Source organism: Pocillopora verrucosa, chromosome 9, assembly GCF_036669915.1.
Source record: "Pocillopora verrucosa isolate sample1 chromosome 9, ASM3666991v2, whole genome shotgun sequence".
Lineage (NCBI taxonomy): Eukaryota > Metazoa > Cnidaria > Anthozoa > Scleractinia > Pocilloporidae > Pocillopora > Pocillopora verrucosa.
In genome coordinates, this window is record NC_089320.1 from 7,271,686 (window position 1) to 7,288,471 (window position 16,786).

Below are 16,786 nucleotides of genomic sequence, written 5' to 3' on the forward strand. Positions count from 1 at the left end.
CAATCTTCACCCAAATTTTCCATTTTCTGAACCAACCTACGAGTGGATAATATCATAACTTTTCCATATCCAATCTTCATCCCGATTTGTTCAAATAACTCTAGAAAAACGGGGTAAATCGTGACAATTCTTTCCACGAGTGGTTAATATCATGACTTGCAATGTCCAATCTGTCCCTGATTTTCCATTTGTTCAACGAATTCTAGAAAACGGGATAAGTTTTGACAATTCATCATGTAAGTGGAATGTAACCTAAGTTGGGATGTCAAATCTTTACCCCGATTTTCCTTTGTTTTAATGAATTAGTTCTAGAAAAACAGGGTAAACTCTGAGAGTTCATAATACCCTCAGCTCCCATATGCTATCTTTACTCCGAGTTTCTAATTCTACCATATCAAATCTTTAGCCTAATTTTCCATTTTTTTTCGTTTATTAGAGACAAGTAAGGTAAAATCTGACAATTAATTCCACATGTGGGATACATCCTAGCTTTTCATATCAATCAATCTTTACCTCGATTTTCCGTTTGTTGAGTCAATTCTGGAAACGGGGTAAAATCTGAGTATTCATCCTGTCAATGGAATACATCCTAACTTGTTATATTCAATCTTTGTCCCGGTTCTTTTCATTTTTCCAAGAATTCTGTAAAAATGGGGTAAAATCAGACAATTCCGATTTTCCATTATTTTCAGAGAATTCTAGAAAAAAAAATTCATCTAATAAAAAGAATATATCCCAACATGCCAAATGAATTTTCAATGAATTCTGAAAACGGGCTAAATTGTGTCCATTTATCTTAAAATTGGAATAAATTATAACTCGGAACATCCCTCATTTTCCGTTTTTTTCTTATTAATTCCAGAAAAACGGTGTAAATTCTGAGAATTCATCCCGTATGTGGAATGCATTCTAAGTTTCCATATCCAATCTTCAACCCGATCTTCCATTTTTATTTCAATGAGTTCCAGAAAAACGGGGTAAGTTATGAGAATTCATACCGTAAGTGGAATATATCCTACGTTGTCATATCCAATCTTTGCCCCGATTTTCCATTTTTTAACGAGTTAATTCCAAAAAAACAGGGTAAACTCTGAGAATTCATGCTACAAGTGCAGTTCCCGAATGCCATCTTTGCTCAGATTTTCCATTTTTTTCGTGAATTCTAGAGAACCGGGACAATTTCTTAGAATTCATCCCGCAAGTGGAATATAACCTATCATGTCATGTCAAATCTTTCCTGATTTTCCATTTTTTTAGTGAATTAATTCCAGAAAAACAGGGTAAACTCTGAGAATTCATGCTACAAGTGGATAATACCTGTAGTTCCCATATGCCATCTTTACTCTGATTTTTTAATTTTTTTAAAGGAATTATGGAAAAACGGGGCAAATTTTAGTAAATTATCCTCCAACTGGAATATATCCTATTGACCTGCCACATCTAATCTACTTTACCCCGATTTTCCATTTTTTTTTAATGATTATAGAAAAACGGGGTTCATTCTGAAAAGTCATCCTCCAAGTGGAATTTATCCTACTGACTTGCCATATCCAATCTTTACCAATCTTTACAATCTTTTTTTTTCAATAGGTTGTAGCAAAACTGGGTAAATTCTGAGAGAACATGCTACAAGTAGATAATACCTTTAGTTCCCATATGCCATCTTTACCCTAATTTTCCATTTCTTTTTTCAGCGATAAATTCTACGATTAGCGCTAATCGTTAGCCCCCAAAAATAAAGCAACGCACAATAACTTAATATGTATTTAGACGTTTTTTATAACGCCCGCTTTCAGTTATTATTAACTTCCATGGAAATTAAAAACTTAGGCACACCAACGTGCTATGTAATATACTGTTCCCCGTTAATTGTAGACATTCTCTAAAGAAGTCTCAATTACAGACGAAACGCGTCGGAAATAAACGAGGAGCTTACAACTACAAGAATTGTTTCTTTGTGCGGCTCGCTAGTCTTACTTAAAAATGAAAAAAAAGGAAAAATTACAAATTTTGAAAAAAGTTTCTTTTCTTAATGATTCTAGAAAAGCGGGATGAATTCTGAGAATTCGTCCTTCAAGTGGAATACATCCTAGGTTGCCAAATCCAATCTTTAATCCGATTTTGCACTTTTTTTCTTTTTTTTCAATGAATTCTAGAATTACGGGGTAAATTTTGAGAATTTGGCCCTCAAGTAGCTAATACCGTAAGTTCCCATATGCTATCTTCACGCCAATTTTCCATTTGATTAGTGAATTTTAGAAAAAAAAGAGGTAAATTCTGAGCATTCATGCTACAAGTGGATAATACCCGAAGTTCCCATATGCTATCTGTACCCCTATTTCCCATTTTTTTCCTGAAAATTCTATAGAATAACGGGATAAAATCTGAGAATTCATCCTTCAAATGGAATAGATCCTAGGTTGTCATATCCAATCTTCAACCCAATTTTCCATTTTTTTTTTCAATGAATTCTAGATAAACGGGATAAATTCTTTGAATTCATCCCGCAAGTGATAGCAATACGCTAAGTTCCCATATGCCATCTTTACCTCGATTTTCCATTTGATCAGTGAATTCGAGAAAGACGGGGTAAATTCTAAGCATTCATACTACAAGTGAATAGTACCCTAAGTTCTCACATGCTATCTTCAACCCGATTTTCCATTTTTTTTCCCAATGAATTCTAGAAAAACGGGGTAAATTCTGCGAACTCATCCCGCAAGTGATAGCAATACGCTAAGTTCTCATATGCCATCTTTACCCCGATTTTCCATTTGATAAGTGAATTCGAGAAAAACGGGGTCAATTCTGAGCATTCATGTTACAAGTGAATAATACCCGAAGTTACCATATGCTATTTTTACTCCGATTTTCCATTTTTTTCAGTGAATTTGACAAAAAACAGGGTAAAATCTGAAAAGTTATCCTCCAAACGGAATAAATCCCAAGTTGCCATATCCAATCTTCAACCCGATTTTCAATTTTTTTCCAATGAATTCTTGAAAAACGGGATAAATTCTGTGAAATTCATCCTTTAGGTGGATTCTATCCTATTGACTTTCCATAGCCACCTTTAGCCCCATTTTCGATTTAATTATTGTGTGAATTTGTCATAAACAGGGTAAAATAGGACAAATCCACCCAAAAGTGCAATAAATCCTACCATAATTTAGAAACAGTGCTAAAAAAAAAAAACAAACAGCTAAAATCAGCGAAACCGCAATAAAATCACAATCTACTACTTCAATTTTTTTAACGGAGGGCTCAGTGCGATACGGCAAAAACCAACAGTACTCAAAATAAACAACTGAAGGCCAAACTTCTGTGATTGAAGGAAGACTTCGTGACGCAGATAAATAATCACAACTTGGACTTCTCAGTCGATCTCACCTCCGGCAGATCAGGTGAAGTGTCAAAAATATATAATTTTATGTCGACGAAACATAATCTATGATCTTCAACTATTAAAGAAAATAAAGGAATTGTGATATGACGCCACATTGTGCTTTTGTCCTCGCTTGTGGCTAAAATGTTGTCATTGAAGTCGCAAGTCGAGCAATGAAGACTGTAAATAAAGCAAGGCTGCAAATAAAACGTGAACAATAACGCATCCTTTGGTCGAAAGTCGCTTTGTTATTTACGCGCAGCAAATTGTTCTTCCAAGTTTAGGTTATAACAACGATACAATCACTCTGCGTTAACGAACGATTGAACTTCAAGGAAAGCAATATGAGAGACCAATGATCCGGTCCGCAGTGATCATGCAAACAGCATGTTTTCCTCAGATCAGTTACCGGAAAATACTGGTCAAATTTTCCACTTATCCCGACCCCCTTGAATGAGTACTTTTGCTTGAAGACATAACTAGACCCTGTGAGCAGGGTAACTGGGATACCTGGATGGTACTGGATCCGTGGAATCAAGTGTAGTGATACTATGCGTGTCTGACTAGTATACTGAAATAGTGAGCTCAAGTCTGGCCAAGGGCATACACCTGTCTCAAAACATAGGCATGCTATGCATGCAAGAGTTATTTTTTGTAGGGTGGGTGGATTACTTGAAACATTGTAAGTGGTCTACATTCTTACAAAAGGAAAGAAGATTATTAACGCGGGAAAGAATGAAAATGTCGAATTACCTCACACACAGGTACTTTGTGGTAGATTATGTGTGTTGTGCGAATAAATGTAACCAAAAATAAACTGTATTGGTGCCACGGATACCTGTTAGTACAAAATGTAGACAGCAGACTGCAGACCGGATACAAAATATAGACTGCAGAGTGGGTACAAAATGCAGACTGAGAATCTGAAGAGTTTTTACGTCTGGTATATAATAACATGTCATCTTACAGCTTACCGAGCGTCACGCAATCGCTTTTCCGCGATCAGCCTTCACGATTATTTGCACTATTGTGGAAAATTCCCGGCCCATTTCTTGATGAAAATCGATCGTAATATAATTTCAAGCCTTCAAAATAGTTGGTTGGTGTGATGTCTGTACAGATTTTACCAATGTAATAAAAGTAGATGACGTGAATAATAGTGATGGTAAAGCAAGCTTAAAACGGCAACAATCGCCAGAAACTACAACTGATACACAGGGTATGAGTAAGTTTTATTGATTTTACGGGAAAAATCTTCATATTTCGAAATATTTATCGTTGTAAATCGACCATATTTCGTTCCCTATACTATTTCTAATGACGTGTTCAAATTTTCAACGGTTCCTGGCATAACTTACTCTGAGTCACACAACGCGTAACGCGTTCGTGAATTAATCGTTGGCTCTTTCTCGAGACGTGACCTTGGGTTGCCTGTGACAAGACAATTGCGTAAACAATACTTAACATAATAACATTATATACAAAAAACACGGGATTTTGGATCATGTATTTATTAAAAAAGAATATCCATACAACTACAATGGAAACATCTACATCTTTCTGATCGTGAAATTAATACCATTCGCACTGTTATCGTAGCTACGTTCCCTGGCATCAAGTGAATCCAACATGGCGTCTTTCTTCACAAGCAGTTTGCATCCATTTGAATTTTGTTCTTCAGTCTCACGGTAGTAGTGTTGTTCAATAGATTGCATAGAGTATATGCAGTTTGGTTTCAGATTTCAGATTTTGCTTTTTACAACGAGTTAACGTTTTCAACTAAGACATTGGCATACTTAGCATACAAGACATACAAGGCATTCAATGCTTTCATGGCTTTCAAGCGTTCACGATTCAGTCCGTTCCAAAATTACCGCTCAATAACATCTTTTTGTGTGGATTGGCCGCGAACAATACGACTTGTGTATGCGTCTATAGGTATTTTGAGCGTTTGCGCCATAATGCTCCAGATGATCGTAATCCAAACACATTGAAATACAAAACGACTGACAAAAGAGTTTTATGGGCAAAAATCTCGTGTTCGTCATGTGACCCGGCCCTGTCCGTGCATGACAACGTCAATCATCATCAAGATAGCACGCGTGTTCAGCATGTGAATACCTCATTGGATCACAGTTAGTTGTCATGGTGTTGAGGGCCCAATGACCTCTGGGTACTATTGCGCAATTTTTCCATTTTGTGGCGGAGAAAAAAAAAAAAAAAAAAGACGACAAAAAAACAAAGGCATTTTATGACTGGGCTACCACAGGTATCCCAGTAACTACAACGGAGTCTCTTAACCAGTCTCAAACCGCGTGTCGCTCGATAGATCGCAGGATATGATTGGCCACTGTATCACATTACGTCAGAGGACATATCTGCAATAAGAGGACATAAGTGCAACGGTACAGCCATGTTTCTGGCAAATTTGTCGAGTTTAGTTCGTGAATTCGGGACTTTTTAGGAGTATGTTTTCGGTCGAATTCGAAAAAAAAGAAGAAGAGTGACAGAAGAAGAGCAAAGAATGATTTATACTGCTAATGCGGGTATCAGCGGCCATCCCGAGGGGTCGACCCCCGGGCAACCCAAGGGCAACCCACGGGCTTAGCAGGGGATTTGTAGCAAAGGCATGCCCCGCACGCGGGGCATTAGAGCGCTTTTGCGTTTTTGGTAAAATACCCCGGGGCCATACCCACGGGATTTGTACGTAATCTGCTGTCTCAACGATCAGCGGTTTGCGGTTTTCGCCACAGGACAAGCAAGGTCGCTCGCTCGATGTTCTTCTAGCCCTCGAGGTAAGTCATACCATTATCATTCAAATTGGCCGCTGATACCCGAATAAAGAAACGACCTGATCTCAGTTATTTTTGCTTTCCTACAAGGCCCAATGAGCGTAAGAAGAGGGAGGTTTTCTGTAAGCGAGCGGATAAAAAATTCAAGACACTCGGCGATCCAAGAATCTGTTCGTTGCATTTTAAGGAAAGCGACATCGAGATTTCAATTTCATACGGTTAGTTCGCATTCGAAGCGTCTTGCCGATAGGAAGAGACAGTGTGATGAACAACCGCAAGCCAAGAAAGTTTGCCCCAGAAAGCTCGAATTTGAGGACTCCATATAGACTTGTGTGGATTTTAGTGCTGATGTGGCTTCAGTAAACCATGATCACTCGTACTTTTGCATCGAGGAACAGGCAACACCGACCATATGTTGCCCAGGTTGCTCCAGGGGTGGGGGTATTTGTCCCAATTTTTAGCCCTAACCGAGGGGCTTTAGCATGTATTTGTCACGGCAGCTGTGACAAATGCCCGTGGGTGCCCGGGGGTCGACCCCTCGGGATGGCCGCTGATACCCGCATTACTAGTATGTGTGTAGTTGTGAGAACACCGTCCCCAGATCCAGACTTCGTCAATTCTTCCCCACCTACCCACCCCCTGAACTGGTCTTTCAATTCATTGAAGAAACTTTCTTTACAGCCAGTGCTGAAGAGTTTTATTACAGTTTTTATTTAGTGTAACGTAGGGCTGGAAAATAAACTAATAAGAGCTCCGCTTTTAGGCTTGGCTAAATCTATATATTATGGACCCGCACATAAGTTCTTGTTTTATCTTTGGCAGTCGAGGATTGATTTTCAGTTGATCATTAAGTACATTGTTGTTCATGTGCGACATTTCTGCGAAGGTGTTCGAATTGTTGTTCTGACAGCCCATGTTTAATCTCAGGAAAACAGATTCAATAATACTGAAAAAGTTCAGGTCGTAAGTCCTTGATGCCTTTCGATAGGCGTAGTACGCTTTACCGCTTTAACTCAAAATTTCCATTTGTTTCGATGCATGGAAATAAACACGAAAATTTGGTGGTGGAAACTTGAAGAGGAATGTAATCTTTGTGATTTCTGTTTCCTTTCTTTGGCTTTGTAATATTCATCGGCATTGCAAAAGCCACCTTTTGATATTTAGCCCGCAACCCGACATTCTCCGGCATAAAACAATTCTCTAAAAGGAATGTTAGAGGAAGGGAAGAGATTAGCTCTTCTCTTTTACGTTCAAGATGAGCTTTTTATGATTGACTGAGGGAATGTAAGTCTCCAATACCATTTTTCACGAAACCAACAATAAAGACCCGAGGTTATCGACAAGAACAAGAACAACAACCTCAACAACAACAACACTTTATTCGGACCAAGTAAACCAGAATTATACAGAGCGATCTTCATCCAGGCTCTAGCGTTAAAATCAATATCCGAGAATAAAAATACCAATAACTGATTGAAAAATGAGAAAAGGAAGATGTTGTGCTACATTTAGTGAATGATAGATCTGAAATCTACCAAATTAGATTTAGAAAAACAAATACCTAAAGTGAAAAATGCTAATAAGTCTGTAAGTGTACGTCATTTACATGGAACGATGATTACTCCGATTATGTACAAATCTGTGTGAGAGTATTATAAGGCATAAACATTGAAATAGTTGAATAGTCTCTTTTAAAAACTGCATGCGAGAGGTATTAATTAACATCATCAAGGACATAAAAATGATAGTAGAAACATGGTAAAATCAGGAGAATAAACAGGTAGGTAAATAAATTAAGGATAATCTAAACCTAGCTGTGTATAAATTTGTGATAAACAAAACATTTAACCAAACTTGTTCAAGGAAACATAACAATATAAAAAGCAGTAAAAGGGATATTAGAGATACGCCAGCAGAAAATCAGAGGTCTTGGAGATTGAGAAAGGGTATTTATACATGAGAGGTATTTCCTAACCTCCATACGTAAAATAGCATGGAACTAGCTACTGCTACAATCGATTCATCGATTATATTATCTTAATCTTGCTATTCACCCTCAAAGATAAACATCTTTTGGGTAGACTCTTCTTCCTTCATCTTTGTAACCCCCGGAATGTCCGTTAGGGCTTCTTCACAATGCCTTGTAAGTGATGGGTCTTGAAAGGTGCTGAATAGAAAACTTCCTTTTGCAGTTTGACAGGCACTCATCAATTGATGGATCACGTGGGACTGACATAGCTTTGAGTCCCTAGCGTAGATAGTCGATGTCCACATCATGCCACGAACAAGCTGTACAAATCTTCCCAAACTAAAAGATGTCAAAGTTCTCGCAAGACCGTTTGACGAATCGACGAAATATCGATCCTGGTCTTGTACGATGAATTTGAAGTTGGCTGGGATAGCTTTAAACGGTTGCCAATCAATGACGAGCATGTTATTAGGAAAGAGAGAGCTGGTACTGGCGTTTTCCAGAATGCGTTTTTTAAACTCTTCCTTTGGGCAAGGTTGAAGTTTCGAACAGTTTTCTAAATTGTATTTCAAACTGACATGTTCTGGCTCAACTTTGTAGGTTAAAAAATCATAGTGGTACAGTTCTTTATCGCAGATGTTATGCTTTTGGTTCGTTTTTCTCACTCCTTGATAAGCCCCAGACCACACCGTGTACCTGGTACGCACAACTTTTGGGAATTTTTCCCGGATAAGCACAGGTGTAAGAGCCCTTAGTAAACCGAGTATACCATGACGTCTGTGATTAGGATCAACTCTTCCAGCTTCCACAAGCACTGATTTTTCCCCATCGACGATGGAGCATTCTTCGAAACCAACTACCTCTGTCCCTTTTTCGGCAACCAAAGAGATTCTGTTGGACTCCAGAAGCCATTTATGAAATCTGTAGGGGACATAGTCAAACGTGTCATTAAGTTTCGTAGACAGCTTAAGTACCTCGTCAAAGTCACTTGCTTTTGCAAGTCGCACAACCACTTGCCCTTCTTGCAGACAGGAAATTAGACGTTTGTTTGTCCAGAAAAAACAATCTTTTCGACTAAACAGGGCTGCTGAAGAACTAAGACGGTGAAAAAGTCTTGAACCCATGTTTGAATTTGTAAAAAACAGCACGTCAGTAACCGCCCTAATCGATTCTAGATAACAACGTTCTTGATCGTTGGTTGTCTTCTAAGCTACGTAGAAACTTAGTTCTTTTTATATTGGATACTTGCACACGCAGAGTTTTGCTTCTTACGTCAATATCTGTAATAGGGAACGTCATTTCCTGTTATGAAAGGTTAAGTTGTGAATATCTATTTGGGATTGGCTTATTTCCCTCGATTCATGTCTTTCCGAGTGATGACGCCTTAAACACAGTGATCTCTCCCCTAAGTGTATAGTAGTCACGTCTAGCCATGATAGATTGACTGAAGGCACAATTGCGATAGCTTGTATCATGTTACAAAAGATAGCAAGAACATAAAGGTAGCCATGAAAAAAGTTCCTTTCATTTTTTATAAGTGTTTTTCTTGCAAGAATGATTATTCGTGATTTGTGGTCTTAGAGTGATCTCGAAAACCCAGAATCTTGAGAAGCTGGCCGTGCCAGAAATTCTCGGAAAAACGCAACTGTCAGCCACCCGCGGAAAGGCTTTTGTGCCAAGTGCATCGATGTATGTCTTACATGTTGGATGGAATTGAGACATGACACGATTAACCACGTAAGAACTTCCAAGATGCTGGTTAGAATCTCAGCGTAAAGTCAACGAAGTCTGATATCGGTGGCTTAGTTTCCTTCTCTTCGTTATTAACAGACAAACTAAATTCTTAAATTTTGATGTTGAGGACGTTAGATAGGCCAAGCGACTTTGTTATCGTTTTCGAAAACGCGCAACGTGCTTGACTCATCCGATTACACTTTTCTTTAATCAGTATAAACATTTCTTTATACAAGATCAAAAATTAAACCAGAGCTGATATGATCATGTTCTAAGAAAGGATTTAATCATCGACTGTTGTGGGTATAAAACATTGATCATGATGCCATGTACATAACCTTTTTGAAGGCGATGTGACCTCACTCACTATACTGGAGAACGTCGTGACTCTGAAAATTGGCAAAAATTTTGTATCAGTCTCTTTCTTCCGGTTTCTTGCGAAAAAAAACAAAGGTTAACTGACGTAGCCAGTTCAATATCCGGCCACAGATCACTTTATTTCAATCGATATATGACGGGCTGACTTTGAATGATGAAAAATGGTAACAATAACTCTTGGCATGATATGAGAATCCATATACTTTTACATACGTCAATCAAAAATACACGTTTCGTAGTAAAATGTGAGTTGAATTTAATTTGGCTAATTCGGTCGTAGCATTTTTCATTAAGAAAAAAATCATCTAAAGTCTATGATAGTTAGCCAATAATTTTTCAAGACAAGTACTGACATTTCTCTTTTGAAAAATTCTGGCAGGATTCTTCCCTGTTCATGTAAATGTAAATCTCACTTTTTTTTTTCATGTAAGAAGCTCAAAAGAGAATACTCTACTACTGGTGTACATTCTAAAAAAAATGACTGTTCCCATATGTGAGGGGAAAAAATCACCAAAAGAGTTGAAGTAATTTACTCTTGTTTTTGTGAGCTGGCATGAATCGAAATGTACAGGAAGCAATAAAGAATGATGGCTGAAAGTCAGGAGGATTATGTTTGTTGTTGGTAACGACATCAAGTAACAAACGACTCTACTTTTCACAAAAAAAGCGCAGACTGATTACTCAGATCGGTGGATTTCTAAACAAACGGTTTTCTTTTTCTCTCCTTTTTTTGTAACGTTGTCACATCGTAATATGTAAAGTAAGCATTACTTAATTAACTTCTCTATAACACTTAAGTCGTGCGTGTAATAACCAGCAACATCCCTAAAAAAAACGTATGGAAACAAAGTATATTATTATTGCTACTTCTATTTCATCGATTGTGATGCCTCAACCGCAACTTCAAGGATAACATTTTTTGGATAGACCCACCATTGCTCATACTCTTAACGCATGGAAAGTCCGTCACAGCTTCTTTGCAATACTCATTAAGACAGGGATCTTGATAGGTGCTGAATAGAAACCTTTTTTGTGCAGTTTGACAGGCACTCATCAACTGATAGATCACATAAGGACTGACAGGCAAAGCTTCGAGTCCTTAACTTTGATCATTGAGGTCAAGCTGACATGAAAACCGCTTGATTTAATATCGATCCTGATCCGATAAGATGTGATCGATACTGGATGGGATAGCTTCAAAATATTTCGGTCAAAAACAAGAATATTATTAGAAAATAGCGAGGAATGCACCCTTTGTTTACAGCACAGGTTTGGAGCCGTTTTGTAACTTGTATCCAAAATTGACATTCTCTGACTCAACTTTGTAGGCTAGAAATCGCAACACTGCAGTTCTTTATCTTCCATCTGAAGTCCTCACAGGACGAAATCACATGTTTCCGTATTTCTGAAACGTGGTGGAAACATGCAACTCCATGTTTCCGTTATGTTTACGTAAAAGTGGTCCGGTTCCGTTGTATACGCAGCAACGGAAACGCGAGAAAACGTCACGAAACCGGTAACGGAAACACAGGTTATCCGTCGTGTTTCTGGAACGGTTTAACATGTTTCTGCCACGTTTCCGTTTACGGATTCTTGCAATTTCGTCCTGTGCCTATGGCTGAATGTTTGACTGCTTTGTAAATACCAGACCAAAGTGAATACCTTAAACGCACCAAAGTAGGAATTTCTTCCCGGGTAAGGCCAATCAAAAAACTAATAAGAGAACTGTAAATGCCTTAATGTCTGTGACTAGGATCAACTCTTGTAGCTTCAATAACCATTGATTCATTCCCGTCAACGACGCTGCATCTCATGAATCCCACCATTTTCGATCCTTTCTCAGCAACCATAGTTATTCTATTGGGTTCCGCGAGCCATTTCTTGAACTTGTATGGGGACGAAGTCGAATCGATCTGTTTTCATCCTCTTAGACAGCTTTGATATCTCGTCGAAATCACCAGCATTTGCAAGTCGAAGAGCCATTTTTCTCTCTTGATTTCCCAAGGTCGATTGGCCAGTATGCCAACTCATGCCTACCTATAAACAGAAAGAGAGAGGAGAGAAAGTCGACCCACGTTACTCAGAATGAATAAGAGTCAATTAGAGTCGATCAATCAATACAAGTTAGAGTGGTTAAAGAAAAGAGGGAGTTGAATTTGCTATAGGTAGAATTGTATCAGAGAACAAAGATAGAAGATTACATATGGACAGATCGAGAGTTTTGGGCGCCTTTCGCTGAGTGTGCTACGCTCTGCAGCCAGCTACAGCCAGCCACCAACCTATTCGGTGGGGCCCCAACTCTTCCCTTCAAGACATTCTTCTCCTGGTTGTCAGGCTTCTATTACCACAAGCTCCATGATCTCCAAGCTTCAGGAGGACAGGTTTCAGGCAAAACAGAAAGATGACGATTCTTTTGGATGGTCGCCCTTGAGTTTCTTAGGTATTTGCATTGTGCCGGTTTCAATCTAGAAGTATATATATGATAGTATTATTTATGATTTTAAAATGATTTATTTTGTTGTTTGTTTGATTATTGAGCTCAAACTCTAAGGTCAGAATCTCTCAGTATTAAAACTGTTGTGGCTAGCAAACAAAAGAAAATTTTTGTCATTTTTCTTTAGCGCACGAACGCAGACGTGCGGCTGTCGCTTCTCTCTGCTTGAAGGATAACGTTTGCGAGCTCAAGTGACAAAACAGTTCCTGTGACGTAATACTTTTACCTTGGCATGTAAACAATCAGAATGCGATCACGCAACAAAATTAAGGGTCAATCTCCTCACGTGCGACCTTGCTATGTTTGACTTCATGGAAACTGTCATTAAATAACACGCATCAATCGATCCAAATTACTGCACGTAAGTTGATTCAGTCTTTGTCATACCACTAACAACAAGTAATTCTACCCGCAGGGTTATGTGTGGTTTTAAGATGAAAGTTTGTGAGAACACAATTGGGATGGCGTAATGCCCGCAAAACAATAAGTTGTTTCGATTCTTTGCTCTCTTTTGGCATAGTTAATCGATTAACTATGCTTTTGGAAAGGTCCACGAAAGTAGCAAAAATATGTTATCTACTTTCTCATCACCTTGTTTGCCCACTTAGCGTTCCGGCATTACTATTCAATAATTTGACATTTATAGGGATTCACTCGGTAAAATTGTTGGAGAATTAAGACTCGGTTCAATGGAGCATTGGAGATGGAGTTCCGAATGAAAATACTTTACTCGTCCTCAACCTTTCCCTAAATACCGAAGAAATAAACTCAGACTGAGGCATCTTGATCGGCAAAGAGCCATATTTACCACGAACACCAGCAATTAAGACAGCAGTAATCATTCTAAAAGGGTGTCAACAGATGAAACCGTTAACTTTCATATGGTAAAAATCGAAATCTTCATGCTTGAGAATTGAAAGTACTAAGGTCAACTGAGAAACGGTAAAGCCAAATGTCTTAAATTTTCAGATCAATACTGAACCCTTTAGAAACACAAATATTAGATTTCACGTCAGTTTTGATTCACTTATTTAAGAATAAATTATTTCAAATTAAAATTAAATTCGTCGCATCATTGAGTTGATTTGAATGTATCTGTTTTGTTGGTCCAAGGATATCTTAAACTACATCAGTCAACATTTGGGGTTTTACCAGGAAAATCTAAAATAAGTGAACGGATTCAAACCATGCATTATGTGTTTTCCATCTTCTTAATTTTGTTAAAATACACACAAGAATTTGGTGAAAGAAAATTGAAATGAAATGCATCCTTTAATGTGTTTGTTTCTTTGTTATGTAGAGTCTTTGGCCTCGTACAAACCAGCCGAAAGACTTGAATTCAGTCGCTATCCATCATTTTATAACCTAATATCACTTCTTAAAATACTGAATTTGAAATTCCCTGCTAGTGTTCAGGATTGAATTATCATGTTTGACCGTGAGAATGAGGAACATTAATAACGGTGTTAAAAAACATTTTCGCCGAAATCATCAACAAAATGTAAAGCTCTTAAGAAGACTTGGAGCTATAAACAACAACAAGTACGATTGATTCAATTTAACATATAGTTAAATTTTTCATAGGCTTTCTTGAAATCAAGAGTATAATTAGGAAAGTAAATTTAAAAAAAAAGCAGAACCTAATGCCAATTACATAAAAAAAAAACATTTTAACAAACTTGTTCAAGAAAACCCAAGTAAATTACAGAAAAGTAACTAGTACAAGTATGGGAGACATGAAGTAAATCAGACTGAGGTCTTTCAGATTGAAAAAAGGCATAAAGTATTCCATTACTCCAAAGCGTAAAAATTCATGGTACAGCTTCAAAGATGAACATCTTTTGAAAAGGTTCTTCATCGTTTATCCTCGTAACACCTGGAATGTCGTTAAGGACTTCTCTGCAATACTTGGTGAGGGAAGGATCTTAATACGTGCTGAATAAGAAGTTTCCTTTGGCAGTTTGGTTGGCACTCATCAATTGATGGATCACGTGGGACTGACAAAGCTCTGAATCCTTAGCGTAGATAGTCGACGACCACACCATACCGCACACAACCTGCACAAATCTTCCCAGACTGAAAGACGATGGGTGCAACTGGCTCTGACAACCATTTGACGAATCGACAAAGTATCGATCTCTGTCTTGTGCGATGTACCCGATGTTAGATGGGATGGCTTCAAACGGCTGCCAGTCAATAACCAGAATATTATTAGGAAATAGTGAGCTAGTAACAGCGTTTTTCAGAATCTTTTTTCAAACTCTTCCTTTGGGCAGGGTCGAAGTTTCGAGCAGTTTTGTAACTTATGTTCAAAGTTGACTTGCTCTGGGTCAACTTTGTAAGTTAAAAAATCGTAGTCAAGCAGTTCTTTATCTCTGATTTTGTGCTTTTGGAATGAATTTTGTACTCCCTGTACAGCGATTTTGTCGGGTTCCGCAAGCCATTTGTGAAACCTGAAGGGAAAATAGTCGAAGGTGTCTTTAATATTCTGAGACAGTTCCAAAATCTCGTCGTAGTCATTCGCATTAGCCAGGCGAACAGACACTTGCCCCTCTTCCAGACGAGAAAGGAAACTTTTTTTTTTTGACCTTAAAAGACAATCTTTTCGATATAACAGGGTTTTTGACAAACCAAGCCGGTGAAACAATTTAGATATCATTATTTGAATTCGTTAAAGCATTGCTTCACTAACGCACATGAATAATTTCGCCGATGATCACAAGTTGTCTTCTGAACTACTGAGTAAATTATTTTTCTTGCTTATATAATGGATGATTGCAAACGTGTGGTTTTGGCTTTTGCGTCAATACTTGCGGTTGAGAAAATATTACCGGTTCCATTCGTAGGAGGCTACGCTTGAATGTCTCGATGAAAGCAGTTTATTTCGCCCCAAATCACATCTTCCCGGATGCCATCGTCCTCAGACTCAATGACCTCTTCCTCAAAGGTAGTCACGTGACCCGCCTGAAGGTGCAAGTTGTATTGCTTCATGTTGCAACCAACACCAAAGCCGGAATAATAAGAAGTTGGTGAAAAAAATTGTTTCCATCGCTAAGCTTTCTTTCATACATTACAGAGAAGCTGTGACTTGTGAACTTTGACCAATCTCAAAGAACCTAAACACTTGGCTAAAGAGGCTGGCAGTTGCCCTTTTCAAGAAATTCCAAGAAAGCGCAACTGTCGGTTGCACTAGGCACAGCTTATAAGCCAAGGGCAATGTTGTACATGCGCTGCTGGATGGATTTTAGACATGGCATGACTGGCCACGCAAGAACTTCAAAGATGCTGGATAGAATTTAAACATAAAATCAACGAAGTGTAATAATAGAAGCGTAGTTTCCTCCTCACCGTGATCAACACATAATCCAAATAACTGAGGTTTGATGTTGGGAGCGTAAAGGCAACCCAAATTTGACTTTTCTTTACTCTTAAAGTCACACTTTACCTTAGTAGTGGAAGCCTTCTTTTATACACGATTAAAAATTAAATCAGAGCTGATGTGGTCGTGTTATAAGAAACATTTTATCCTTGATGCATCTGGATGTAAAACATTGATCATGAAGTTATGTATCCAACTCTCTGTGTTAGGAGATGTGACTTCAAATTTTGTGTCAATCTCTTACTTCCGGTTTTTTTAATAAGCCCTTATAGTATCCGGCCGCATATCACTCTATGTCAGTCAATGTATGACGGCTGACTTTGTACGGTTGAGAATAATAACAAGTACTCGTGGCATGAAATGAGAGCCCATATACAGCATAGTAAAGTACGGTAGTTCTTATTAATTCTCCAAGCATTATTTTATACACGATTAGTAAATTAAATCAGTGATGATGCGGTCGTGTCACGAGGAAATATTTTATACTTGATGCATCTGAATGTAAAACATTCATCATGACAGAGAAAGATGTTTTTCGTCTTGTCACGAGCGTGGGACAAAGAAAATTCTGAGTCCCCATGAGGAATCGAACCTCAGACCTTCGGATTCCGCGCTTCGATGCAATACCGCCGAGCCTATGGTGAGCGAGGCGTAT

The 16,786-nt window shown here is 38.2% G+C and overlaps 1 protein-coding gene, 1 long non-coding RNA gene and 1 pseudogene across 2 annotated transcripts; all 3 read right to left on the bottom strand.

Annotated features, from left to right (window-relative positions):
• Positions 1-7,537: 7,537 nt before the first annotated feature.
• On the bottom strand, positions 7,538-9,365 carry LOC131773998 (histidine N-acetyltransferase-like). Its single transcript, XM_066172248.1, has one exon. The coding sequence runs from the start codon at positions 9,268-9,270 to the stop codon at positions 8,224-8,226; it is 1,047 nt and encodes a 348-aa protein (XP_066028345.1). The 5' UTR covers positions 9,271-9,365; the 3' UTR covers positions 7,538-8,223.
• Positions 9,366-10,970: 1,605 nt separating this feature from the next.
• On the bottom strand, positions 10,971-12,691 carry LOC136283421 (uncharacterized). Its single transcript, XR_010718780.1, has 3 exons — positions 12,538-12,691; positions 11,871-12,295; positions 10,971-11,631 (listed from the first exon to the last, which is right to left on the bottom strand). It is a non-coding gene; the product is annotated as an uncharacterized lncRNA (long non-coding RNA).
• Positions 12,692-14,563: 1,872 nt separating this feature from the next.
• LOC136283335 (histidine N-acetyltransferase-like) lies at positions 14,564-15,411 on the bottom strand (annotated as a pseudogene).
• Positions 15,412-16,786: the final 1,375 nt, after the last annotated feature.